Source organism: Dermacentor andersoni, chromosome 1 (assembly GCF_023375885.2).
Source record: "Dermacentor andersoni chromosome 1, qqDerAnde1_hic_scaffold, whole genome shotgun sequence".
Lineage (NCBI taxonomy): Eukaryota > Metazoa > Arthropoda > Arachnida > Ixodida > Ixodidae > Dermacentor > Dermacentor andersoni.
In genome coordinates this window covers 126664574-126692555 of record NC_092814.1, presented here as the reverse complement: position 1 = coordinate 126692555, position 27982 = coordinate 126664574, and the positions used below count along the sequence as shown (strand labels likewise).

The 27982-nt window shown below is 43.9% G+C and overlaps 2 protein-coding genes across 5 annotated transcripts in view; one reads left to right on the top strand and one right to left on the bottom strand.

Annotated features, from left to right (window-relative positions):
- The window catches only part of csul (protein arginine N-methyltransferase 5), a 102115-nt gene extending 93712 nt beyond the window's left edge, over positions 1 to 8403 (top strand). For all 3 annotated transcript variants that reach the window (XM_050193856.3, XM_050193855.3, XM_072287029.1), the window contains exons 15-17: positions 1169 to 1285; positions 4629 to 4693; positions 8140 to 8403. In XM_050193856.3, coding sequence (XP_050049813.1) covers positions 1169 to 1285; positions 4629 to 4693; positions 8140 to 8292 — 335 coding nt within the window. In that variant the 3' untranslated portion in view covers positions 8293 to 8403. The remainder of the gene's footprint in view (positions 1 to 1168; positions 1286 to 4628; positions 4694 to 8139) is intronic.
- A 3115-nt stretch (positions 8404 to 11518) lies between these two features.
- Bug22 (cilia- and flagella-associated protein 20) lies at positions 11519 to 26985 on the bottom strand. Of its 2 annotated transcripts, none has more exons than XM_050193854.3 (5): positions 26704 to 26980; positions 26533 to 26612; positions 26318 to 26429; positions 21627 to 21815; positions 11519 to 16037 (listed from the first exon to the last, which is right to left on the bottom strand). In XM_050193854.3, exons 1-5 carry the CDS (start codon positions 26785 to 26787, stop codon positions 15921 to 15923), a joined length of 582 nt encoding a protein of 193 aa, XP_050049811.1. In that variant the 5' UTR covers positions 26788 to 26980; the 3' UTR covers positions 11519 to 15920. The 2 variants fall into 2 exon arrangements, with proteins under 2 accessions (XP_050049811.1, XP_054917968.1); XM_055061993.2 differs by lacking the exon at positions 11519 to 16037 and adding an exon at positions 16044 to 18886 and having other exon boundaries at positions 26704 to 26985.
- Between the last annotated feature and the right edge of the window lie 997 nt (positions 26986 to 27982).

Sequence of the window (27982 nt, the reverse complement as noted above, 5' to 3'; positions counted from 1 at the left end):
CAATGGCCGTGTGCTTTTTCAGTTTCGGTATAAAAAAACATCTACTTGTGCAGGCCTTCTACAAAGCATCCACCCATGTATATATTAAACATAAAATTTCGCGCGAAGGCTGCTTTATATCTACACTATCTGAAACTAGGCTTTTTACATGGCCCAAAATTTTGTTGCAGTTGGCCTTTAATTCATTGTATGCAGCACTTAGTTCTGTCTTCATTTTTTATACTATAGCTTTCTGTCTGTTCTATATTTATGTCTGTGTTGACCAGCTTACTTATTATTTTTATGCTGTGCACCTTGCTAACTGTGTTAAGAGGAAGCTTTAGCTCGGGCCCAACTCCGATGTGGCCTATTCAAATACATGTAAAAAGCAAAAACGTTTTTCTGAGATAACCCCTGGACCGATTTTAGTGAAAGTTGTTGCATTTGAGAGAGAAAAGGAAATTCTAGTCACTGATGGAAGCAGAATTTCAATTTGGAGCCTGGATTTTGTTTAAAAAAATCTTCCAAAATTTGGAAGTCTGAAAAAAATAGAAGCACAATGTTTAGAAATTTATAGCTCTGCATCAAGAACAGGTATCGTGGCTCTCTAAATGGCATCTATTAGATCATTCACATTGGACAAATCTGATGTGTCAATTTATGTATTACGTGAAGTTGTTTCGTTGTGTACAATGGTTCTGCAAAAGCTGTATTTTCATATTACTAAATTTTTTTATATTCACGTGTAACATATCAATTTTGTCTGCCTTAGATGTACTATTAAATGCACTTCACAGATTTGTGATATCGTTTTGCATTGCCGAGTTACAGAGTTGTAAACTTGATAGTTTCGTATTGCTGAAAATTTTCTACTTTTGCCAATTTTTAATAAAAATTGACAACCTAAATAAAAAATTCGAAACGAACAGTCACTAGATTTTAAGTTTTTCTTTTAAATGCAACAAACCTTGCCAAAGTTGGTGCAGTGGTTGCCAAGAAAAACAAATTCTCCTTTTACATGTATTTAGGTAGAAGCACCCTAGCTAAAGCTTCCTCTTAAGCTTTAATAGTCACTTATGCCAATAAAATGAAAGAAAAAAGAAAAAAAAGACTTGGCCATACATGTGGAAATCAAATGTAAGCCTCTTGTGCTGACAAGTTTATTCTTGCTTGTTCTTTACTTTTCCAGACAAAGTGGTTGACAACAGTAGGTACAAGTTTCTGCGCTTTAAAATCAAGGACACCAACGTCTTGCATGGATTTGCAGGATACTTTGATACAGTGTTGTACAAAGATGTCGTCCTGAGTAAGCTATTTTTTCACCTGTACTGTGCTTGTGACCTAATGCTGTGAAGTTGCTTGTAGTGGAACACAACACAAAGTGATGCAGCAAGAGATCTTATGGCTTGGGTTGTCTGGATTAAAGTAATGAATTAGTCTGTTTGAAATTGATCTTAGTAACTTCTAGTAGTTAACGTCATGTAAGTTACAGTTAATGATTTCACTTGCAGCTTTCATTGGAAAAAAAGCTATATATCTCTTATTCTACTACCAGAAGTATTTTCATTTGCCAGATAACATACTTCTAGTTGTTGGATTTCTCACGCATTGCATATTGAGGGTTTCAGTGCTGGCAGTATCCCTTGAGGGCTAATGGGCCAGTTGCAGGCATCTGTTTTTTATGAAATGCAAGTATGCTGCCTCTGGTGGGCGAGCAAAGGGTGTCCTGTGGATTTTAACGGTCCATTGGCAACTTTCTGTGCTGCTATGTGTCACGGAAACAACAATAAATTAGATGCATGCACTTTGCACTTTTGCTAATAAATGACCGTGTGATTGGTGTGATCACATGGCATTGACATGTTGGCTTGACAGCTTGGTCATATGGCGCAGGATTTTGGTTGTCCTTGGTGCATTTCAGCAATGTTTGTTGTTTCTTGAAGTCATCCGCCAGTGACTTTTTTCTCTTCTTTTCGTATTTGTGCTGCTAACCGAACTTGTAGGCTGATCCAGGCATCACAGTGTGCTTGTCTGCTGCCAATCATGGCTTGTTAAATAGTGTCCTGTGACTTCCGTGGACACACCTGGCCAGACATAGCAGACAACACCAGCCAGTTTGGTCGATTGGAGGGTGCTGCAAAGTCATGTGCATGATTGCGCACTTTCCCTATTTTTGGTGCTTTCTTTTTTTCGGTACAGCGAATAAGCGAACAGAGGTTTTTATGGCGAGAATGTGAAAACGGAGAGTCACTCTTTCGAACAACACCTGGATGGCTGTGTTAGAAGCTGTGAAACAATTTCTGGGCTTTGCCAAAATAATACCGTTTTAAGCGTCAGACTGTGCATGCATTCGACTCGTGTGAGTCTCTTTTTAAAGGGCCCCTCACCAGGTCTGGCCATCTTGAGCTGACAAGCATAGAGCATACAATGCGCGCTAACGATCGTGTTTACAAAGTACTACATCACTGCCGCGGGAAGGTCTGAAATTTAAATCCGAATGCCGTTTTCCCTTTTCCTCGTGGCGACCGCACTCCAGGCCGGACGGTGACGTACACGTGTTCCTGCGCCTTCATACTCGTGTTCGCAGTGTGACATCAATCATCGAGACACATGACTTCAAAAATTATTCAAGACATCTGTTATTTGTGTAATATGTTGCTTGAACAGACGACTTAAAGCTTAGAGAAATAATAAAACACACAAAGCGAATGTCTGCATGTTTTTGTTTTACTTTGCACCGCAGCAAGAGAGATGTACTTCCGTTTCGTCTGCTTGTTCCCACATCGTGCAGTTGCGCGCGCAGACACTGAAACTATTTTATTTTCTTCTGTGTTCCAGTGCGGGATCATGCTCTGTGATCCTCTTGTGTCTGCCTCAGTATTCGTGTAGCGCTGAATTGTACCGTTAGTCACGTGTCCTTGTGCACTGTGCGAGACGAGACAATCACAACAGCTCGCACACGACACCGTCAGCGGAAGTGGGCCGTGACACAAAAAGCGAGGAGAAAAAAAAAAATGAAGACGGGGCCCGTGACGTATGCGTCACGCGATCCTCGTTGGCCTGGTCTGGGAGAATTCAGGGAAAGAATTTCGCTTGCGGAGGATAGATGGAATGAGTGGAGAGAGTGCCTCGTTTGGCAGTGGAGCTCGCCTCCTGAAATCATGGGTTCGCGGCACTGAAATATTTCTATCTCGGCTATTAATGAGCCGATTTGAAAAATTATTGCGGCACAATGCTCCCTAGAGGACACGTAACAACTTCCAGCATATAACGAATATTTGCTATGGGGCCTGGTGAGGAGCCCTTTAAAGCTTTTGTGTTCCACTCCACAGTGAGAAATTTGGTGAATTATTAGATATATTTTCTCGTTTAAAGAACCTAGGGCTCCCCTTTAAAGAGACACTTAAGAGACACTAAATCGCGTTAGTCTGATAAAACTTCCTTTCATCTGCCATGGTCGCTTAGCTGCTTTGGCATTATGCTGCTTTGGCGTTATGCTGCTAAGCACGAGGTCGCGGGATCAAATCCCAGCCATGGCGGTCACATTTTGATGGGGGCAAAATGCAAAAACACCCGTGTACCATGCCGTGTACACCCGGGCACATGTTAAGGAACCCCAAGTGGTCAAAATTAATCCATTGTCCTGCGCTAAAGCATGCATGCCTCATAATCAGTTTGTGAAATTTAATTTCCAATTTTTAAAACATCCTTTCAAAACTCTATCTTTGTTAATTTCATGGTATCAGGTAGATTAGTAGAAAAAATGAAGGTCAAGCTTCAAATTTTTATTTTGTGCCAGAACCCCAGTACCAGTAATGTCAGTATACGACGTGGATTTCAAGGTATTTCTTTTTTTTTTTTTGCATTTGGGCCATTATAGAGCAGTAAAAGTTATCGAAACTTGCCAAGTTTAGCCTTTGGCTCTTTTAGAATATAGTGTACATCTTTGCCAATCAAAATTTAACTAGGCCTGAGCATATGCCATAAAAATCCACGTCATTGTGAGCTGGTGCAAGAACTTCGAGGTGACGGCACTAATCGTACTTCATTATTGCATCTTTTCCGGCTTACCAAGCCTAGTATTCTCATGGTAAGAGGTTTCTTTGGTATTGTAGAAGGGTTATGACTACTGCATTTAAAATTTTCTCTTTAGTGTCCTTTTGTGACATGATCTTGCACGAACTAGCCCAGTTTCAAGCTGTGGTGGTTGAATTATTCTTATTAAATGCAGCAAGTCCCATGTTTATTGGTTTACAGGCTTACCATTTTATTTTGTGTGCGGCTACTAGAAAAACTGTTTCATTTTGACATAAAAGGCACTGCAGCTTTGGGTAAAGCAATACGACCGTTTGTGCCTTGGAATGTAATGCATCTGTTCTACTGCCAAAGTTTTCTTTGCTCATCCAGAAGTGCCAGTCTGTTTGTACAGTCAATTTTTTGGGTGATGGCTTCACCTTACAGCTGTGCTTGACATGCCAAGTCATCCATGCTCCATTGATTAGGTGTAGTGGCCAAGAAGTGATTTGTTCGTGGTAGTGCATATGTGCTGTTTGCTTTTAATGTCACATTTTGTACTGCAAGAGTTACTTTGCTCATTAGTTTAGAACAGTTGTTGCATAAACTGATTCTTTTTCTCACTCCCACTGCAGGCATCTGTCCAAACTCCCATTCACCTGGCATGTTCAGCTGGTTTCCTATATTTTTCCCTATAAAGGTAGGATGACCTTATTTTCTGATAGAACCCTCAGCTCAATCAAATCTCAGTTACACAATCATAGTTGATTTGGATTTCCGGGCACTACGAATTTTGGTAAAGTTTCAGCCAAAATAGATTAAGTACAATGCATTTCATTTCAGTACAACTTGAACACTGGATTTGTGAGCTGCCGTTAACTTCCACAGTAAGGCTACATTCACACTTGATCTTGAAGCAGGCGGAAGTGGCAGAAACGTTAAAAATTTGCCCGCCTTGGCGGCAAAATGGGTGGAAAATTAGGTGGCGAGCATGTTCGGTCTCAGACCAACTTTTTTGCCACAACGAAGCAGAAAATCATTCTGCTTCACCGGAAGCTGCACTAGCATGTAAACATATTGTAAAAAAATTTAACGTGGCACCAAAAAGTGTCAGCTGTGATGCTGATTAACACAATCGAGAACCACCCTGTGCTCTATGATAAGAGTCACCGGCTTTACAAGGACATGTCTGTCAGCATTACTTACGCATGATAATATTGAACATCGTGGGACTGGAGGTGCGGCAACAAAGCGTTAAAGTGACTGAATTTCTCGCGTTTTTGCAAAGCTGGTTGAACCTACCACCACCGATGCCACTTCCGAGTTGTACGCTTCTTCCGTTGTTTATTGTCCATTTCTAGGAAACAACTAGCTAGAAGTATCAAAACTATTTCTTCTTCCTCTTCCATGCTAGACAAAAGTTGCTGACTACACGCGAGGTTGCGCGAAATGATCGCTTTTAATGACAGATGGATTAATTAATGAACATACTGCTTGAAATGGTGCAATGAAGAGTGCCATCATGTGGACAAACGTACGTAGACTAGATGGATGTGGGCAAAAGTAGCAACAATGGCAAAACAAGTGTGAACATCTTGGACGTACCTGGAAAATATTTTCCGCCCGCTTTGGCCTTTTCGCCCGCTTGCTGCCACTTCCCAAATGTACACATAGCCTAAGAGAAGCGTGGCAGCAACATACAGTTGGTGACATTGACATGTGAAACTGTGGCCTTCCACATTCCTTGAGGAGGTGTGAGAACTCATCAGGAAGGTCTTCATGCTTGCCGTCGGCTTACCTGCAAGCAGTCGCACCAAAAACCTGTTCAAGCTCGGAGTCCACAACACGCTCGAAGAAATAATCAAGGCGCCAAAGCGCTCACAGCTGCTCAGGCTATCCGGCACCCCGGCGGGCCGCAAGATACTCGAAGAGATGGGCCTCAACCCTGTCAACCAGTGCCTCGATGTCGTTCGGATTCCCAGCGACATCAGGTCCCAGCTGCACGTCACCTGCATTCCCCGCAATATGCACCCCGCAAACAATGTCGGCAGACATCGGGCCAGGGTTACAGCTCTACTCGAGCATGTCCGTAACAACCACCTTGAGGCAAGCTTCGTGGATGCCGTGGCATATGTCCAACAAGAGGCATTCGCCATCTCCATCGTCAACTCCAATTTCAGGCTCACTTGCTGCACTACGGTACGCACTTCGAAGCCCATGGTAGCCGAACAGGTTGCAATCGTGCTGGCTGTGCTCGATGGTCGCAGAGAGGCAATATTTAGCGATTCCAAGGCAGCCATTAAGTAGGGTGTGAGACCGGGCTAGTTGGTATTCCATGCTGAAGTGACTAGCGCAAAAGTGGACACGGGGCGCTTGTCCTTGTTGCCCTTTTGTGCTTCGTGTCCACTCTTGCGCTAGTCATTTCAGCAGCGATTAAGGCCTACCAAACCGGGATGGTCTCCCCTCAGGCCCTCTGCATTCTCCAAAGCACCAAAAATGTCTCTCCCCATTCTCTCTCTTGGTTTCCCGCTCACTTGGGGTCGACTGAGGGCACTTCCTCTAACCCTAACGAGGGCGCGTACGAGGCCACGCGAGGACTCGCTGACCGCGTTGCCTCCGCAGTCCCCCTGCCCCGCGGGGAACCCTTGCTCAGGTTCAATGAGGTCACCACACACTACTATCTGTCAAGACTGGTATTCCCCCTCCTGCACCCTGCCCTATGCAGGGCGCGGGCAGTGACCCTTCTACCTTTACAAGCCCGTGCGTATCCTAACTGTGCGGTTCTTTAAGCAATATACCCTGAAAGGTATTCCAGTGCGGACTGCCCTGCCTGTGGGCTAACGGCAACGTTCGATCGTGTGTTGTGGGAGTGTGAAGCTTGACGGCCCGATCGCGGGCCGTCAAGCTCGGCTTGGCGGTCCCTACATGGGACTAGTCGGGTGGCGCGGGGTCTCCCCTGCATCTTCTCTGGACCGAATAAAGTTCTTTCACTCACACTCTCACATAGTTGAAGGAATCAGAACCAAGTTTTACATATTTCACAAGCATGTACTAGAAGACATCGAGGAGAAAAAGGTTTAGAAACTTCTTTAAGCAAAAGTAGTCACCATAAATAAGTGTATTTTGTTATTATTGATGTGTGTGCTGCAATCATGACTTGCTATTACATGAAGTACAAATGACAGAAGTATTTTTTGATGCCCTGAGAAATTCACATCCAAGATTTTACTGTAGTCATATAGCACAAAACTCCTTGCAGCCTTTGCTATTTTAATTCATGGATTGTCTTGAAATTATGGGGACACATGCATTGGGCTTAAAGGTGCACCTTGCTTCATTTGTGTCATACATCAGTGCCTTGCTTTATGCCATGTGATACCATACTGCTTTGTTGCAGTTTTTTTGCCGTATATTTGCTTTTGTGATTCATAGGTATGTCTTAAGAATTCAGAGATACAAGTGTACGCTTGACATGAAAACTGTTTACAGCGCAAACACATGCATGTGTTTGCGCTGTAAACAGTTTTCATGTCAAGTATGCACCAACTCGCCCAGAAAGAAGTTTTAACAAGTGTACGCATTTCTTCTTTTGTCACATTTGTTTAAGCATTGTTGAATTAGCCAGCAATAGAACATTTAGTTTGCTGTAGTAGCTCTTTAAAAGTGGAAGATCAGCGGGAAGATTCCTGCCATTTGCATTTTGGTCTAAAGCATATCTTCAAAATAATTTTATATTGCATTAAATACAGTTGTGGTATTGACACTGCAGAGCTAAATTTGTGTGCCCTGATTGAAAAAGGCTTTGTGCCTTATAATAAACAACTCATCTACAGAAGAGCGTAATTTTACAGGTGGCAATTATAATTTGATCTTGCTCCTCAGAGCTGTATTTATGCCTAGTTATTGAACTGTCCCCCCAAAAAGCTCTCAGTGGGCAAGGTGATTAAAATGAAATAGAGCACTATAACCATTTATGGAAAATAAACATCATAGACACAATAAAAGCAGAAGTAGGAGGCCTCAGTCAACAAGGTGCATCTTTTGAGTGCACAGCCCGATTTGACGTACACACACAATGCACTCAAAAACCTTTGTGCAGGTTATTAATGGCATCTCTAACCACTGGTGGTGTCTTTCTGTCAACAGGAGCCCATCCGTCTGCAAAAGGGTGCAATACTAGAGGTGCACTTTTGGCGGTGTGTGACTCCACGCAAAGTGTGGTATGAATGGCTGGTGTCGGAGCCGGAAGTTGGAACTGTCCACAATCCGTGTGGTCGCTCTTACACTATAGGGCTTTGACTAAGCCTAACTGGAATGCAAAATAAATGTACAAGTTGTGCATAAGTTCTTGACATTTTGTTGCCATACTGTTAAGCAACAGTATGATTAAAGTACCGATTTCCATTTCTCCTCGAGCATATGGTGTAAATATTTTAGTATAAGTTTAAAGTAGACAAGGTGTTCTTTCACTGCTTTTTATTAAAGTTTTAGTTCACACTGGGATTTCAGGCATAGCAAATGATAATTGTTTTGTTTGAACACAACTTTGGTGTTACCTAATGGTGTGTTTAAATAATAATAATAATAATAATCATCAGCCTGGTTACGCCCACTGCAGAGCAAAAGCCTCTCCCATACCTCTCCAATAACCCCGGTCATGTATAACTGTGGCCATGTCGTCCCTCCAAACTTCTTAATCTCATCCGCCCACCTAACTTTCTGCCGCCCCCTGCTACGCTTCCATTCCCTTGGAATCCAGTCCGTAACCCTTAATGACCATCGGTTACCTTCCCTCCTCATTACATGTCCTGCCCATGCCCATTTCTTTTTCTTGATTTCAACTAAGATGTCATTAACTCGCGTTTGTTCCCTCACCCAATCTGCTCTTTTCTTATCCCTTAACGTTACACCCATCATTCTTCTTTCCATAGCTCGTTGCGCCGTCCTCAATTTGAGTAGAAGTGTGTAAAAAGGCAAAAAAAAAAAAATTGGCTCGCATAAAAAGCGGTTTCAGATAGTGTAGATAAATAGCAGCCTCTGTGCAAAAGTTTACGTATTTGAAGCACAAGTGGCCGTGTCACGAAAAGCTTCCTTTTGTCACTGAAACTGAAAGAAGGCTACCATTACTGTTTGCCAGCAGCGAAACAGAACTTGGAACATTCAGAACCAGCATGACTCCTTGGCACGACCTCCGAGATTTGGCGGCACAAAGTGTGCTGAAAGTCTTGGACACAATATGCTGGGATTCATGTTGCATCTATTAACCACCACGTGCACACATGCACGCACACTATTTAAAGGCTGTTAATAAGACCATTACGAACTACCAGCCTTGCAGCCTTGCTAGGATTGCTTCAATAGTACATACTGCTCGTGTGATGGTAATTTTTGAAACTGAATTGAAAACCTTCCAAATAATCAGCAGCCACTTTCACCAGCAATATAAAACCATCTTGACATGTTGCTATATTCACATTAGTATGTAGGCATTGTTTATTAAAAACACAAATGGAGTACATATTAGGAACGGATAAGCAGTTTATGTGAATAAACTTGTTGGCTAATGCGAATGGTAGCAGTTCAGCTGAAAGAGCCTTGGCTTTCTGAGCAATGAGACACCCATGTAACATCTTGTTTCAAGTTTACTATAGCTGCGTGGATCAAAATTATAACATTTCTCTACAAGTTCGTGCTTTATCGTGCACGGTTGGCAATTTGAAATAGTTGAACGTACTTATAACAATATTCAAGTGCCAAGAAAGTCCCCTTGTTGTAACTGGGTTGCGTCAAAAATGCAAAGGGGACAAACATCATCATCCTAGTCAGCCTATTTTATGTCCACTGCAGGACGAAGGCCTCTCCCTGCGATCTCCAATTACCCGCCTTGCGCCAACCGATTCCAGCTAGCACCTGCGAATTTAATTTCATCACCCCGTCTTCTGCCGTCCTCGACTGTACTTCCCTTCTCTTGACACCCATTCTGTAACCCTAATAGTCCACTGGTTATCTAACCTATGCATTACATGACCTGCCCAGCTCCATTTCTTTCTCTTAATGTCGATTAGAATATCGGCTATCCCTGTTTGCTCTCCGATACTCACCGCTCTCTTCCTGTCTCTTAACGTTATGCCTAACTTTGTTCCGTCGCTCTTTGTGCGGTCCTTAACTTGCTTTCGAGCTTGTTTGTCTGTCTTCAAGTTTCTGCCCCATATGTCAGCATTGGTAGAAGGTGACAAACATTCAAACATTTTAATTAGAAAAGTACAGTCAAACTCGCTTGCAGCATTACTGGTTTTATGAATACTCAGATGTAACAATGAGCAGCTGCTGTGCTGCGATGTTTTGTGTGCTATGGTAAAATAAACCACTTATTTCAATGTTCCCATGCCACATTATTGGCTGTAACAATTAAATCTGGCCATGGGGTGTCCGCGCCGAAAAGAAAACAAATGTGAAATCCAGGAAAACAAAATGCGGAAACTCGAGTTTGTGTTTATTGAATGTCTGCACAAAGCGACACGGAAGGCTTTATTCAGGCATTGCAGAGAGGCTAAAGCAATGCCTCTGCCATGGATGCGCGAAGGCAAGCTTTCTGGTTCTTCTTTCTTTCCTCCGCACAGCCAGCGCCGCCGCTGCCACAGATGCTTGTGCCATGTGGTGGTGGTGCAAGGAACCCAGTAGCACATGTCCTCCACTATGATTGGTTGACCTATTCTGTAGAGAACAGCCAGGCCGCAGCACCCACTGTCGCGAAACCCGGTGAGGTTCGCAAAGAAAAGCTTCGCCTTTAATAATGCGATCTACTTCATCACACCTGTCTGTTGCCCTTCTACCTTACACCCCTCTGACATCAGCGAGAGGGGGAAGGGAGATGGAAGAGGACTGTGCAAGGCTGGCGTGCCGGTAGGGTGTGCAGCGTAAAAGCGGGTATTTTATTTGAGGCAGAGCGACAAAGGCTGTGGGGATGCTGAACTCTCGTGCCCCTTCATGTTGTTTTCCTCATGTTGCAAGTGCCACACTAGTAGTCTGTAGTTGTGCAGTGGTACAGGAGGTGCCACTGGTGTTTCAATGCTAGCACCATCGGACAGCATGAATATTCAGGCGAAAAGGGAGGAAGCTTCCTTTTTTGGGGGGGACTTGGGGTCGGCTGCAACTGTGGACCTGTGACATGCTCGTTCGCAGGCTTAGCGGGACAGTCTTGTGAAAGGCTTCGGAGTGAGGCACCAGGACGGACGAACACGACTGTGCACATGAAAGATTAGCCATTAGTGTCTGGCAAAGGGTGAACATGTTTGCTTGATATCCTGTTGTGGCAAGTTGGACTTCCTCAGTTCGTCGGCACTCATCAGCATGTTCCATCGTCTGTAATTCGGCTAGCCCACAATGGTGTATGGAAGGTGCAATAAATGCCCTTGTGGTTGCGCAAAGCGTGGCAAAAAGACATGTATGGCAAAGCAGGTCACTTTTTTTTTTTTGCACACACCTAGTAGCCATATTTAATTGCTATAATAGATAACACGGCATGAGAGTGTTGTAGTAAGCAGTTTATTTTACCATAGAAAACAAAGAAATTGACTGTACATCAGCTGCGCATTGTTAAAACCAGTATCGTTATGAGAGTTCAACTATATTGAACGAGAACTATTCTAAAACGATTCGTATTTAAGAATAGCAGCTGTTAGATTCGAATAGGGTGATATTTAATTCGTATCTGAATATTTGCACAACCCTACGTTCAGCTAAAGTGAAAATTTGTCGCAGTTTGTCTTTACTAGGTTACACCATTTATCATGGTGCCTCAATGTTTATTGAGAATGGGCCACTGCAATCGGCAGTAGTATGCAGAATCGCAGAAAAGATGCACATTGCTGGTAACTTGAAGCATGCAAAGCTCCATTTTGTATTTTCAATCATAGGCCTACAGTTGGAAGTATTTGCATTGAGCATACACATACAATGAAACCATTTTTACAATGTTTATTCAGTCTTTTGAAAAGTCCTGCTCCTTTTCTGGCTTGAAATAATGTGGTGAATTGCACCCTTAAAAGGGTATTGAAAAATAGTTTCAGCAACACAACCAAGTAATAATAGCCACTGCAGCTTTCCTGCTCACCAATAAATGGATCTGGTGCTGTGAATTACTGATCACAAGCTATATAACAAAGCTAACAGTCAATGAAGCCAAGGAGAGCATAGAAAATGGAAATGAAAGTGAACAGAAAGATAACTTGACACCGGTGGGGACTGAGCCTACAACCTCCGCATTACGCGTGCGTTGCACTACCAATTGTGCTACGCCAACAGCTATCAGTCCTCCCACTAACTTGGGTATTTATGTCTGCTATATCTAGCCCTGGGAGTATTAGCCAGTGCCACTTGGAGCCATGGTGGGTGGGTGTGGAACATCCTTTTCTGCCTGATGGCGTCATGTAGCATGTGAACTTAGGAGAGAAGGCATGTGGCTAATAAACAGAGGTTGTGCGTTTGGTCCCCACTGGCAACAAGTTATCTTTTCGTCCCAAGTTAGTGGACAGATCGATAGCCGTTGCCGTGGCTACAGTGTACTAGAAGGGGCAGTGGGCTTACTCGCCGGCGGAGGCTATGCGGTATGGCGGCTCTACGAACGTCGACAATATGTGCTTCTCCAATAGCCCGGGCATATTAGCCCAAGTTTCCGAGCTGCATTGATTTGCTGCGGACGTTGTTGCGTGGCTTTTAAATGCGTAAGCATTATGTTACGTTAGACAATGAATGGCGCATACCCACGTAAGACAGAGGCTACAAGCACTCGACCAAGTGAAGCGAACAGTGCATACATTCATTGAAATCACCCACACAACACATGGAACAGCATACGTTTCAATAAAGAACAAAGCAAGCATCGCATACCCCCCTCAATAAATGTAGTGGTGGTTTTGCAACACCTGTGCTAAATTAACCCTAATTCTCCTTAACATGAAAGGTCGTGGGTTTGCCTGCCACTGAAGGTCGAGTGTTCAAGTGCCGCAATGAACTCTATCTTAATTAAACCTGCCTTATCATGTTCGCTATTGAACATGAACAACCGATGAGGGTTGATAAGGGTTTATAGTGGTCGGATCAAGTTCCATAACATTGATAATGACACCGAGCTGCATGGAGATGAGCAAGTGGCACAATGCTACGCATACTTGGATAACTACCAGAGGAGTTCTTGCATGAATTTTTTTTCCTGCAGAATTTTTGTCACCCACAGCATTCAAGAGACGAGTATGCTTAGCAGTGACTGAGCCATGCCGAGACATCGACAAAACCACTGTTGCGCACTTGCATGCCAGACAGGCTACAGGCAAGACAGCCACAGAGGCCACACAAAACATAGTACACCAGGATGGCACGGGCCTGCAGGTTTCAAACGACCACAACCAGCACATGGCCAGAAAGGACTCAAGGCTTACTTACCACATTGCAGGCTTTGTTGTGTTGTACGGAAGTGTGTTTTCAGTGCCAACATAAAATGCCAAGAAATACATCAAGCTGCTCACTACGACTCCTCCAGGCAAAAGTTTTCAACTTGCCCGGCTGAACTACTATGACTAAAGAGGCCTCCTTTATCCCTCCAGTCAGTTGTACGGCTTCGTGAAAAGCTTGCGGATCTCTTCATGGAATGCTCCCGTCAGAGTGAGCTGCACTCTGAAAGCATTATGGATAAGCTGGCAGTTAAGAGCAGATTCCCCCCGAAATTGGTTGCAATACATATGTTCCTATCCTCACAGCTAGAATAATTAGTTTTTACATTGTCACACACCTTTATTTTTATGTGAAAGGACTTAACAGTGACAAGGCAGAAAAGTGCTTGGCAGAGGGCCAAGCAGCTGAAGTTGAGCCGTTGCACATGAGGTGAAGTGCATGAATCAATCAATAGATGGACGTTGTACTTCAGCTGTTCGAAATAAAAGCTTCATGTCAGTAACAACACTGTTTTCATTTTGTTTACCCTTAGGTTGCTGTACATCTGCATAACGAAAGTGTAACTGCATAATGATGGTTAAAGATAAATGCAGAAGGCTGCTGTCACATGTGAAGCAACCTAAGTGAAAGAAGGAAATATTTAAGCCATACAATTTTGTTTTGGCTAAGCAGAGGCACAAACCTGGCTAGAGTACCTACATTTGTTTTAGATCAGCTAGGAAGTATGAGAGCAGTTTTCTGACCAATTCACTGGTGGACTACCAGACAATCTTGACACAAAATCATTTCAGGTTAGGTCGACACGGCATGAAGCTGTATAATTGGTGACCGATTCTCTAATTCAACAAGACTGTTTTTCTAATGAATTTTTTTATGAATGCCGGATAATTCAGAAAATTTTTTAAGGCCCCTTCTGCATAAGCAATATCCGTCGGCAACAACTTATTTGCATAAAATGTCAAGCAGTTGGGCAGCAAATCGCCGAAGAATTGGCATAGTCCTTTTCCACAAGGTACTATTCCGGCAAATATCATGTGACCTAAACAAACATAGTGCTTGCCAAAGATATGTAAAGAATCTCTAGTGTGCCAAAATTAAAAACGAGTGTACCGATTCAAACTGAAAACAGCAGCATGGTGGTGTTGCAAGAAACCGAGCGGACCGCGCCGCTCAGAAAAGGAGCTTGTGTTTGAGTTTCCGCGTAACAAAATTATGTTTTCTGGCATATTCAAACCAAACTCCGTTGCTGCCATGTCTGTAGGATGTGTATACGACATATTTTAAGATTTTTCTGACGTACTTACTTTGAGGAATTAGTTCAGTAATGCCTCTGCACCATGAGGAGGGCCTGCGTGGTTGTGGTTCGAAATGATTTTTAGCCAAGCGGCGTACAATGCTGACATCAGATATTTTGCGACATGGGACCCTCAATGCTTTTGCATTAAAATGAAAGCTTCTGCAAGCAAAGCTTCCATGATGATGATCTGTGGCTGCACCTTTTTTATCGGGAAGACAACGTTTGCATCCTAGCCGAGGGGGGGGGGGAAGAAACACACACACACACACACTGATGCAGCACTTCACTAGTTCGCTTTCCACCATTGCTGTAGTCTGTGCTTTGTGATGCACGTAGCGGTTGTGCAAGCGTCCACTATCTGTCGCGAATCCAAGTGACTGCTGTATGCTGGTGTCCCCTTGTGGGGATAGTGAGAGCTGCATGCAGTGAAGGACGAGATGTTCGATTGTTTCGACGTGTCGCCCACATGCCCTACATACTGCCGCCTGGACGTTTGGGGTGGGGTCGAAACGCTGGCGGTATACAAGTGTGCACAGCACTCCCGCACGGACCAAAAGAGCAGAGCACTGCCGTCACCGTTGTCATACAGGGGTTCCATGGCAATTTCTCCCTCGCAAGGCTCGGTAAAGTGCAAGTGTTGTTTTTGCCTGCATGTTAGTTCTCCACTGGGAAGTTTCTGCCTCCTTTACGCACTCTTGCACTGTTTGGTCGCTGCTTTTTCTGGTGTCGTCAATGTGTGACCTGGGTACTCCATTGAAGTTGCCTGTGGCATTACCTCTTCGATGCGATGCTAACTGAGTCAGAGGAGCAGGTAAGCCCACTGCCCCCTTCTAGTACACTGTACCATGGCACAACTAGAAGTGCAATGCATGCGTAATGCGGAGGTTGTGGGTTCAGTCCGCACTGGCGACAAGTTATCTTTTCGTCCACTTTCCCCATTTCCATTTTCTACATTTCAAATTCAACCACAGCTAATTTTGCCGATGCTTTCCTTGGCTTCATTATTGGCTTTATTGTATGATCATAATTAACAAAATGGAGCCCCTCGGTTCCTTTCTCTTGATTACAAGCTAGTAATATACACAGTAGCAGCTGTACAAAGTACATGTGTGAGAAAAAAAAAAAAGACAATATGAGAGCTGTACATGAGGATATGACTGTTAAGTCACTGCAAAGAAATTCAAACTTTAGCTCTAGCTTGGACTGGCAGGTACAACTTGAACTCTGCAGGCAGCTCATCTTCAGAATACAGGCGGTCTGCAAAGTACACCCGCCGGATACGGCAGTTTGCATGGATCTGAAAAGTTCCAAATGAAAATTCCACACTGTGTTACAGGACTTCCCTTTACTGTCCATGGCTAGTTGTAAAGTTCACTCAAAGGCAAGCAGCCACAGTTAGCAGTACCGTAAAATCTCAAGCAAGCGCCGCCCCCTCAACTTTTGAGCGATTTGAAATTGGCACCCCCCCCCTTCCTCCATGCATTTTCACCGGACTGCTTGGCTACAGTTTGTTATTCCCAAATTTTTATGAAATTGCATATTAGATAAAATGATGCAATTTAGTGAGAACTAAATTTATTGTTAAGCCGCACTTCTGCCGGGGCCAGGTATCTGCCTAGCCATCGCTTTCCATCAGTCTCCGGTTTCAGCAGTTTCAGTCAAAGTGTTACATGCATGGAGGAAGGAAAATCTAATGGCGAATGTGGCAAATCGCACTGGTGTGCCCCGGTGCAATTTGCCGAATTCACCACAAGGAGGGGCGTTGACGCAACTCTTTGTGAAGCTTTAAGTGGCATCGGAAGTCAGCGTTACTCCGCCAACGTGTCAGGCCAGATTCTCTTTTGTTTACATTTCTCACTATCGGCACGCAACCACGGCAGGCTGCGATTAAGTTGGTGCGGTTGGAAACGCGCAGCCCAGCACAGTTGCGTGCCGTAGCGATCTGGCCAACAGTTCAATCGCGGTGTATTCCATTGCAATACGACACATGGCAAGCTCATCTTCAGTTCGAGAACAACCACGTATGCTAGTCCTGCCTTTATATGAACAGTGTTGCTTTGTTGAACACGTTTCGAGCAGCCACTCACAGTGGAGGTGTGACGAGCCACAGCGCGCCAACGAAGTCTGGCAGTGGAGAACGTCGTTATGCGTTTTAAATACACTGACAGCGGCCCGAGTTCTATTGTTATCATGGTAAGTGAAGCTTTATCGAAACAAAGTCCTGCGGTACCGAACAGTAAGCGCATATGCGTGCGGCCCACATATATACTACATGTCATCAGCCATTTGACATGCACACAGGCGTACTACACTCTTAAGCAAAATTACACCCTTTGGATCGTATCTTGCCACACAGCAATAATCGTCATCTGTCTTGTCTAGTTTCCTTTCTTTAAAGCTGCGAGCCCGGTACTTCCAAGTCGTAAACGGCATGCACGTTATCAGCACAGCAGAGCATTCTCTACAGGAAAGTGGCGAGCGCAGCATTCTCAAGAAAGGAAACGCAAGCAAGACAGATGGCAATTATCGTTGTGTAGCAAGATACGACCCAAAGGGTGTACAAGAGTGTATCGGCGTGAAATGAAACAGTGGAGCGCGTAACCCAAGCATAACTGAAGGTGTAGTGCGCGCCGTCCATCGCCACTGATAGGTGCGCACATCCGATTTGGCTGCACTGCGCTCGTTTGGGAGTCAAACCTATCCAACACGCTCGGCACGCCCACGCCAGCTACAGTCGCGGCTGCCAGCGATACCGCGCTGCGCCAGTTTGCCGATTGAAAGAATGAATGTGGCGCACAAGCAGCAAACCACATGAGCGAATCTAATGGTGACGGTGCAAACTGCACCAAGTGCATCGCTGTTTGCGCCGATAGCATTTATGTTTTCGGCGAACTGTGCGGCAATACTTACTGTATACTGCAATACTTTAGCTTCTGTTCTCTTTTATTTTCTCCCTTGCAAATGTAAGAACCAGAGCAGAAGTGAAAAATATGGAGGACGCTTAAGCTTCACCTGTAAGAGTGGAATGCGATAGCATTCAAAGATCCCTGACTGCTTCTCACGCTTCCTGGCAACTGGAGCTCATGTAACCGTAATGCTTACCAGGAAACGCTTGCCCGCGAACGCTATGCACGAAGGCGGGCTTTGTGGTAGAAACGCGGCCTCTTGCGTGGGACACGATGCGACGGAGGCGCGCACCAGCTGGAGATATTGCAAGGAACTGGGTGCGCGCAAACGGCGGACTGTATGTGTGTGTGTGTGTGTGTGTGTGTGAAGAGGTTTCTTTGAGTTTTCGCATAACATTTGAGTTTTCGCAAAACCCCGAGGTGTGGAAGGTACCGTGGTTTCGAAACAATTACAGCCTACAGTCCTTAACACATAATATACCGACTGTACTAAACAAATATAAGCACACAGCTATGCTAAATAAAAATGGTTTGCGTGACTACTTTCTTTCTTTATAGTGACACTTTAGCATATTGCATTCAAGTGTAAGATGCCATTTTTATGCATACGTGCAATGTGTAACGTTTATTGTGTATAAAGCCTTCCGTGTACATATTATGTGAGTGCTACTGCCATGTAAGGGACCCTGGGCCTCCGTCAAGCTGCTGCGACAGCTTTTTGCCCAGGTGTCTCTCCAGTTCCTTTTGTTTCTGGCAAATAAAATTGACTGATTGATTGAACAACATCCAACGCCAGATTTTCTGCGACACGGGCTCCTTAACGCTATCGCATTAAAATGTCACACTATAGGCCTTGGTCACTCTTGCACCGCATCCGCCAACCTTGACTTCCCTGGGCCCCTCGAGGACACAGATAAGATTACTGCAGTAAAGGGGGTTCATCCCTTTATTACTCATAGCAGCTGCTTCTTTCCTATCCTGTTATACGTGGCACAAATGCATTGCTTGCTGTCAAAAGCAGGAACACTGCACAGCTGTCACTGACATGCAAGGTGTTTATCGTACATAATCTGAAGCACAGCGGTTTCATTCTGTGATGCCACATTAGCATGAATCCACCAAAGACTGGAAATATATCCCCACGTTGTCCTTCGTCCATGGCGTGGTACATGGTGTACGGCATTGCATGCGCGCTTGCGCTTCCAGTCCCACCTGGCCACAACAGCTGCGAGAGCACGGTCTAGATAACAAAGCGGGACAAAAGACGGTGACTAACGCAATGCTGCACACACTGCCCCTTTTCCACGGAGCAACACATGTGGGTGCAACCAACCATAACAAAGCCGCCAGTGTGGCCCGATAACATGGCCGCTACAGAAAAAAAAAAAAAAAAACGCAGAGAAAGTGCCACGTGACTTTCCCCACACTTCTCTCCTAGTGTGCGGAAGGAGTAGTGAAGGCCTCTCAGTTTTTTCCTTCTTCCAAGGTCACATGTGAAACCAATGGTAAGACACATAGTGCGATTTTGCTTGCGATCTGTTGTACGTGTCGGTGAATGATTTGCCGCACACGATGATTCGGGACACATGGTACGAATGAGCGAGCGGCGCGTAGCTCGGACCAGAACCGGAGCCCCGCATGGACTCTAGTAAAACTGCATAACTTCCAGAAAGAAACTGAAAGCAAACAAGTTTACACAGCTCTCTTGTTTTTGAACAAACGATGCCAATTAAACAAGGCTATGTGAGCAGCACAGACGCGTTTCCGCAAGGCCACATCCGTAGTGTCGGCTCCATTGACAGCTGCCGGTGGCTAGGAGCTGGCACGCTTAGCTCGTTGGGCCGTTGAATCAGACCGGTGGCGCTTGCGATATGACCGCATGCAGCTCTATTATGTAATAATGTGCGTGTGTTGGTCAGCACAACGTGTACGCAATTATGTCTTAAATTGCAATACATTTCATTTTAGCGACGCCGACGGAAGCGAACGAGCAAGCCAGGCGAGTTTGCGATCACTGGGTCACAGTATGGGCCTAGCTCGCTGGCCGCCATATCCGGGACAGACAGCCCCCGAATTTCGGTCTGCGACCGAGCAAGCCTGCCCCCTTTCCTTTTTTTGGATTAGTTCCGTGACTGCAGTCACACACTATACTAACCACATCATGTCAGAAGGCAACTAACATCATTACAATGAGAAAGTCAACCTGAAGAGATTGAAGTGTGTGGCCAACTCAGCAGCTGCAAGAAATTGCAGCCAAGGAGATTTAAAAATGTTTATTTCTACCTCCTTAAATTTTGACTCAAATGTTCAGTACAAACCCTAATCTACCCACTCTCCGACCTCGATGTCGTGTCCAGGAATTTTATGAATTTTAACGTTTACAGATATGTAAAAGTAAGAGTTAATGTTATGTCAAATTACACAGTGAATAGCTGTATCTTTATTTTGCCTGTTATGCATTATTGGTCGCGAATGAGAGCAACCTTTTGCACTTGCTGCATTTGTGACCAAAAAATATGAAATACTACATAACGCTAACTTCGTAAGTTACAGTTTCAACATATGAAGAAATGGTTACACAGAATATACCTCACATATTTGAACCTATTCACTAAAATTAGCAGAATGATGTGGTTGAACAATCATGCTCTTTGTGCAGCTTCAAAGTGCACTGCCTGCATTTATGACTAAAGCATACTGGAAGCAAAACATATATAAACAAAATGTGAGTGTATTTAACATCATCTCCATATGGTTAAAGTTCTAAGCTATGAAGTTACTTAGCAGAATGTGTTCCAAATCAGAAGCCAGTATGAAGTAGCAAATGAAGCAGCTTTCAACTAGGCCAAGACGCAGTTTTCTTGGAGCAAGTGATTAAGCAGGAATTTGCGTAACATGCTAGAAAAGTGGCTTAAGTCAGGTTATGGTAAGCAGATGTATTAATAACTTCAAGGAAATAAAGTAGTGATTGGTCAATGATGACTCGGTAACAAGAACTTTTCAACAACTATCAGAAATTTGTTACTTTCCGTGGCTTTTCCTATTTATATCGCAGTATGCATATGAAAAAATTTTCTGGTCTTTTCACCAGCGAGGAAGACATCAAACAGTGCTTTCCAGTTAATGAACAGTGCAGTTCGAACTAGACCAGTGACTATTTGCATAACTCAATAAGTGAACAGCAATTATGAACCCACCAACCTCTAAGTACTACATCAGTAGAGCACCTCGTGATCTTTGCAGCACCACAGTACTCCTGGTAAATGCCAGTACCACCTCAGGAACTTCTGCACACTCCTAGACATTGCTAAGAGGCTGGTCCCCCCGCAATCTGATCAAGCACACAGTTATCATGTAATTCATAATTATGAATGAATTCCCCTTAGAAACGGGGCAGCTGCATATGCCTCCACACTCCAGCACACTATTTAAATTTATGCAACTTTAATGGCATATAGTCAAACCCACTTGTGATCCCCGTTATCATTACCAAATTTCCACTCATTAATGATTTACACATGAAACCTTGTCACGGTGAAGAAGGCATATGCAAAGTTCCGGAAGTGTGACCAAACTGTGCATGCGTGCCACAACTGGATTTTGGAAGCCCTGAGGAAGGTCGCTTGCTTTCCAGGTAAGTCTCCAGAGGCATTACGGTACAAAGCTCCGGTGGTTACCACTACATTATTCGGAAGTCACGGTTTGTCAATGCTTTGTTTAGATTGTTGAGAACACCTCATAATGACGTTCTTGCACTGCAGATGCGAGACCTTTGTGTAATGGTGGCATGCTGCAGTAGTTGGCATTTCTAACTTCCATCTCTTTTCCATTGATATTCACTGAAGGGTTGGCTTATGCACTTATCTTTATTCTTCTAAATGAAAAAAGGTCAATAAGCATTCTAGCAATACAGCCTTTATACTATGTGCAATCAACAACTCACCCATACATGAATTCTGTAGTAAGAAAAGAGTGCTTACCTGCACTCGCAATGTTTCTACGTAACTTGTCCCATAGGCACGGCGAGTGAAGTCTGCCAAGTTGAATTGAATTTGATTCCAACCTTCATCCAAACGCATTGGCATAGTACAGATGAAGGGCTTTACCCTAGTTGTGCTTTGGAAGTTGCTTGCACGGAAGCGTCGACGAACGTTCTTGTCATCCAAGATCTGTATGGTAGAACACAGAGGTTCACTTCAACGTCACAGCCACAAACCTAATTATTTAATAAAGATGTTTATTCTCTTTTGCAAAATTAGTCAATTCACTGACATTTCCACTTGGTACACTAAAAAAGCTTAGCAGTTATTTGTGAGTGCAGAGTATATTTTGGCCAGCACCAGGCCTTGAAGATGATGCGAACCTTATTTTTGCACACACTTCAGTAAGGAAAACAGTATGGCAGTTGATCAGAACAACAGTTAACAGCGTAGTGGACAGACCATCCTTGCTCCTAGTGTGTGTCCGCTCCCATGCATCCTGTTCACTACACAAACACACTATCTAAAGAAGAAGAAAAAAATTAATTTGTCCAAGAACTCAGAATTATGAAGGCCGGTGGTCATGTATCACAAACCACTGATGCATTAGTCAGTGAGCATTGCGTAACGACCATGTTTCCAAAAGTTGGGCAAACCTCACGCTGCTCGTGCCTTCCTCTGGTGCATAACCTTGGTCCCCTACTGTCACTTCTCTCAAAATACACAGAGCCCATCCCACCATTGAGTTTCATACAATAATTATTGGAGGAAACTCTGGCGCTAGTGTCTACGGGAGCTGCAAGTGAGGTGTTTCAGCCAGCATGGGAATGATGTCTAGTACCTGGATTTGCCTAAACTTCGTCCTTGTGGCTTCAAATGGCTTTGCAACTTTGTAAGCTTGTCACTTACAACGAAGTACTGTTTAACAAATCATTAAATAAACATTATTAAAATTGCAATGACAGGATTTGAACACGGGGCCTCTAGCACGAAAGTCCAATATTGAAACCATTACATCACGGACACAAGCATTGACAAGTGGTATAGAATGCCCTTATGAATTTCTCACGGGCAAACCAGCATGCTGAGACACTTGGCGCATTCTGATTTGGCCACCTCGACAGGCTGAACCACTGCAATTAGTAGTGATTGTGCATGGTCGCAGAGTCTTATGCACTTAGAAAAGTATAGATTGCTCTGAAACTTAAGACAATGAAGGCATAATAAACATGATGCATAATAAACAAAGCTGTAAGAACGTCTTATCTACAAGCACATACTACCTATCATTCCCATGGTGGCTGAACGACAATAGTGCAAAAGTTTGCTCTAGTATTTGTTGTAGGAAACTCTATGCATCCCACATTCTCTCACCAATTATCCCATTGTTAGCTTTCGGTGACACAATCATGGTGTGGCTTGCGACTACTGCACCAGACTGAACAATGCGATTTGTTGAGTCCTGTTTAATACACCCAAAACCGTCCAACAAATTTTCAATGTTAGTATTTCTAGAACCTTTCTCGACCCACTCCCTCGCTGGTTGAGTAGCATGTAGGTGAATGCTTTTTTTGTCAACAAACCTCCCTGCTTTTTTAAAAGAGCTCTCTCATGATCTGTTTGTTGAGGCCTCATACCACAATCAAGGAAGTGGTAGCTATTTAATAAAGCCAGAAATTTTGTGTCAATACTCCTTAAAGCAACAAAAGGTGCAACCTAGCTAGTTTCAGGAACCTTTCCTGCACCAAGATGGATACTATTACTACAATGATTACATTTAGCAGGCAGCACATAGCTTTCTGCTGTTCGAAGTTTGCTGCTGCTTGTGCACTTTATCTAAAACAATAAATAATCGTAAATGAAGTGTGTTTGTATCCCACAAAAAGTGTGTGCTCAGACCATACCTTGGACTTTATTTAGGTACAAACTATGTGCAACAAACACTTTTGGATGAAGAGAACTATAAGCAAAGATCTCATGCCCTAACTAAGTACAAAAAGAAAGCAAGGTTTTCTTCGCAGGTAAGATAAGCCTGGTGTCTGCAAGGTCTTCCGTATTATATACAGCGCAGTACACACAAAGAACATATTTCTTCAGCCGCACATTTTTCTTGCCAGTGTAAGAACTCGTGAGAATCATTTGGCTAATTGGCAAACCAAATCCCGCAAATTGATTTCCTAATTTGTTACATCAAGGTACATGCAGCAATAGCAGGGCTGAAGCAATATTAGTGCAACAGCTATGTCCACTTTGTAGGAAATGACTACCACTAATTTCATGAAATTTGTCCGTCTGCCATGAAATATATTGGTATTCCACATAAATTTGTCTCGCAGTATGTCAGGAAGGTTCTCTGGGAAAATTACAAATAAGAATGCCAACACATTTCAGAGTATGTGAACAGGTATTTCTAAAGCGTCAGTCCTGTGTACTCATCTCGCCCTTGTTTCTTTCGCACTTCTGTTTTCCTTCCCAGGTATATTCAAACTATTGCTAGTCGTGGGGCCTACTAAGAGGGCACATCTTGAGTACTGATTGGCTTCAATTCTGCAGTTACAATCTGCTCTCTAAAATAATTACTGAAATTGTTGGTCAACTGTTAACAGGAGTGCTTGAATAGAGAAATTGCCAAAATTAATCAGACATTCTGAGAAAAGCTACCTTCGTATATCAAATTCGTATATCAATGGAACCCATAAACATATGGGTTCCATATGTTTATATGGAACCCATATAAATAATGTGAAATTAATTGTATTGAGTCGGTCCAGAGGAAGGCTATTCGTTTTGTTTACCGTTGCTTCGACCAAGACTTTTCACCGTCAGCTGCTCTTGCGGAATTAAACCTACAGTTTCTTTCTAGACAACGGCACATAGAATCTCTGACGATTTTCTATTCTTATATGAACTCTCTTTGTCACCTATCAGATCCCTCCATTTTAATGCCTGCTTGCCTGACTTCAACTAGAGCTTATCATGCCTCTAATATCAGACCACTCCATCCACGCACTAACACTTTCAAATACAGTTTTTCCCCCGCATGATTGAACAGTGAAATTTATTACCTGCCGAAGTTCGTTTGTTACCCATTTCTCAATTTTTAAATGCTATTGCTGATGTATAGTTCCTTCACATTTTTATATTTCTATGTTCTTGTTTCTGCATATCATAATCAGTTTTCCTCGCATGTACACACACTCCTGCCATAGCCCTAACGGGCTGCAGTATGTATAAATAAATAAATATAGCAAATAGACGAGATCATCCAGGCAACCAGTCAAAACTTAAGCGTGGTCTCTGGCCCCCAACCCTTTGTACAGGATGCTAGTTACTGCCCCAACAAGTTACAAAATATATTGCTTCTAAGTTCTTCCAAATGTTTGTTCACAATATCACTCAAGCTGCAAGTTATAGTATGCTGCAGTTTTGTCATTTCCAATAGCGACATTCAAAAGGCAGATACAGGGCACCACACACTTCATTGTCATTTTTTGGTGCTGAGACAGGGTTGCCTGCGCTATTATGAATGCCAGCAGTCCGCGAGTTCCGCGGCACGGGTTTTGCGTCACCTCGAGAGATGCCGCCACGCTGCGTGGCACCTCCTTCAGGCGCTTTTCTTCTAGCTGCCTGTCATGCCGCCTTCAGTCGGTTTCGGTTTTCTAGCTGGGCAGCGTGCATATGGACCAGTGCACAGCATGGCGCGGTGCAGTGTGGTGTGCCGTTGCGAACATGCACAACACCCATTTTCAGATTGTGCATCATCTTCAACTAATCTGCTTTGCTGGTTGCCATTTCATGTTTACATCTACTCTCGATTACGGGAGAGAATTTTTCTTTTTAGCACATATTAGCATGGAGATATAGGTTGGTGCAAGGTTAGGTTAGATGAAACGAAGTGTCTAAAGGTATGTCGGAAGTATGTGCTTTGCTCCCGTTTCGCTCGCTCCGCGGCTCCCACCTACCCATTTTTGCACATGCTTTTCCAGAAGGATGTTTATCTAAAAGGGGACCATTAGAAAATACTTTTGAAAAGTCACGGTGAGCAGCATACGAAAAGCCTGGCAAGAGCGAAGATACTGCTCCAGGAGAGCAGGCCCAGCCTGTATCTACGGCCCCTACTACTCATTGATGTGATGTTATTTTGAGGGTAGAGCGCCGTAAGGCGCGAGAAAAGTATAATCCGGTATGACCGACTCAGCAAGAGCGCCGCATGCGCGAGAAAGTCTGTCCAAAGTGCTTTCGCCGTGGTTCCATAGATAGCGCTAGCTGGCACCTACGCCTTCAAAAAAAAAAATCCCTCCTCTTTCGGTAGATGTAAACAGAACCAATATTTTCATATTACATTAATACCTAAATAAAAAAGAAAAGTCTAACCAACGCGGGAATTGTCATTCCCTAGATGGCACGTGTGTCGTGCACATGGCTAATTCCGGTAGGGGCGCACTCCGTAGTGCGCGTAGCATCATCCATCTACAAATTATAACACGAATACCTGTCGTTAGGGCCGGAGCATGAACAATTAATTGCTGGTATGATCATTTACTACAGCGCGGGAACATTGGAAACGGAGAGGCCGGACAACACAGCGCAGGCAAGCGTTATAGGCTGTCCGCCAATTTATTGCTTGCCCTGTGCTAAATGCGCAGAGTCTGAAGTGGCGGCGCGAAATAGCATCTATTTCAGCTGCTTACCTGAACTTCAAATGTGAAATACTTCTTCATATTTTTCACGATCATGATGAGGAAAGGAAGTCGAATGCCCAACGTTTTCCGAGGGTCGGCGGGACACGTAATGAAAGTTGTGCTAGAGTACAGGGAAAGAATTGACAAAAATAATTCAACAAAGTTCTTACTTTAATCCTAAAGTTTAAGAAGAAAGCAGAGGATAGCCAAATTTAACGCCTCACCTGACGTTTGTGCCCAGTATTTCGAGCACGAAGGACTGGATATCGTTGTCCGTGATCCTCTTGATGTGTCCGTTTCTAACCTGTAAATGGTGAAGGTTTTGAAAGCTACACAAACTTTGCGAAAACCACGACGAGATTAGTTTTCATAAACGCGTCCGGCTCGTGCCTTACCTTCTTATCCCAGATTTGAAGTGGTTTGCTTCCGATGCTGTAGAGTATTGACAAAAACCCACTCTGAAAAGTGTTTTTAAACATTTTGAAAGCCTAAACAATATGAATTCTAGCGGGATATACGGAGCAGGAAGCAATTACAACGTATTATGCACAGTTCGGAGAACAAATCAGCTTGGCAACGGGCATGTTTGTTGTGCCAATGCCTCCTCTACTATAGCTGCCTGCCACGAGCCCCGATGAACCCGGTTCCGTGCCCTCTCCCCTTTCTCGTCTCCGCGAAATAACCGCGAAAAGGCAAGGAGCGCCGCTAATGGCGCACGCCTGCAACCTAGGTCACGTGCTGCGGCCTCTGAGATTACTGTGGCATCTGTTATACTCTTGGAGGCCGGCGAGAACGCTGGCTAGCAGACACCCTCGCATGTCGGCGCTAACGACGTGCCGGCGGAAGCATTCCACCACCGCTGCTGCCGGAAGTTGGAGAAGTTGAAAGGCAACGAGCGTCGCCTCACGGAATTAATGCAGAACTAATGGAACCGCCACTACTATGCGAAAGCGAGAGACGCGGCGGGCAAAGGAGGCATTGGTTGCGCGTGAGGATAACCTTAGCAACCATGCAACCATGGGTCGATGGATGACAGCGTTGCCGACATAAAATTAGCTAATCACAAAAAGTAAACCCAAAGTAAACCGGCGTCCAAAACTATAGATACCAAAACAGTGGTCAAGACATACTTTTGGCTTCTGTTTGGCGCACGCACTATAGACCATACATGCAGTCCACAAAAGCGTGCGCTTCGAGATCTACTTCTGTTACTTCTGCTACTTTTTTGGTATCTAGTAAACAAAATAAATCAATCAATACTGTTCATTTTGGCCGTATTGTATGTTGTGCTGTCTATCATCATGTGACGCGTATGTATACGACTGCACCGATGTTTTTCGGTCCAGTCGCAGCATATGAAACAGGCTCGAGTCTTGTTAATATTTAAATGTAACGCATAATTTCGATTATACTATAGTGTTACCTGTAACACAAGATACACTCTAAGAAAAGTTTACACCCATTGACTCGTATCTTGCCACACAACGATAAACGTCATCTGACTTGTCCACATTTCCTTTCTTTAACGCTGCGAGCCCGGTACTTCCTGCAGTAACGAACGGCATGCGCGTTATCGGCATGACATACACACTCTAAAAAAGTTTACGCCCTTTGGGGTGTATATTTGTCACAACAAACTCTAAAAACAGTTCACCCTTTTGGGGAGTATATTTG

Bases quoted from the DNA above. Each gene is read 5' to 3' on its own strand.
- Bug22 (XM_055061993.2), bottom strand. From the start codon at position 26,787: ATGTTTAAAAACACTTTTCAGAGTGGGTTTTTGTCAATACTCTACAGC. The intron at 26,613-26,703 runs GTAAGGCACGAG...CACCATTTACAG, and splicing joins TTCAAATCTGGGATAAGAAG to GTTAGAAACGGACACATCAA. The intron at 18,887-21,626 runs GTAAGCACTCTT...TTTGTTATCTAG, and splicing joins TAGAAACATTGCGAGTGCAG to ACCGTGCTCTCGCAGCTGTT.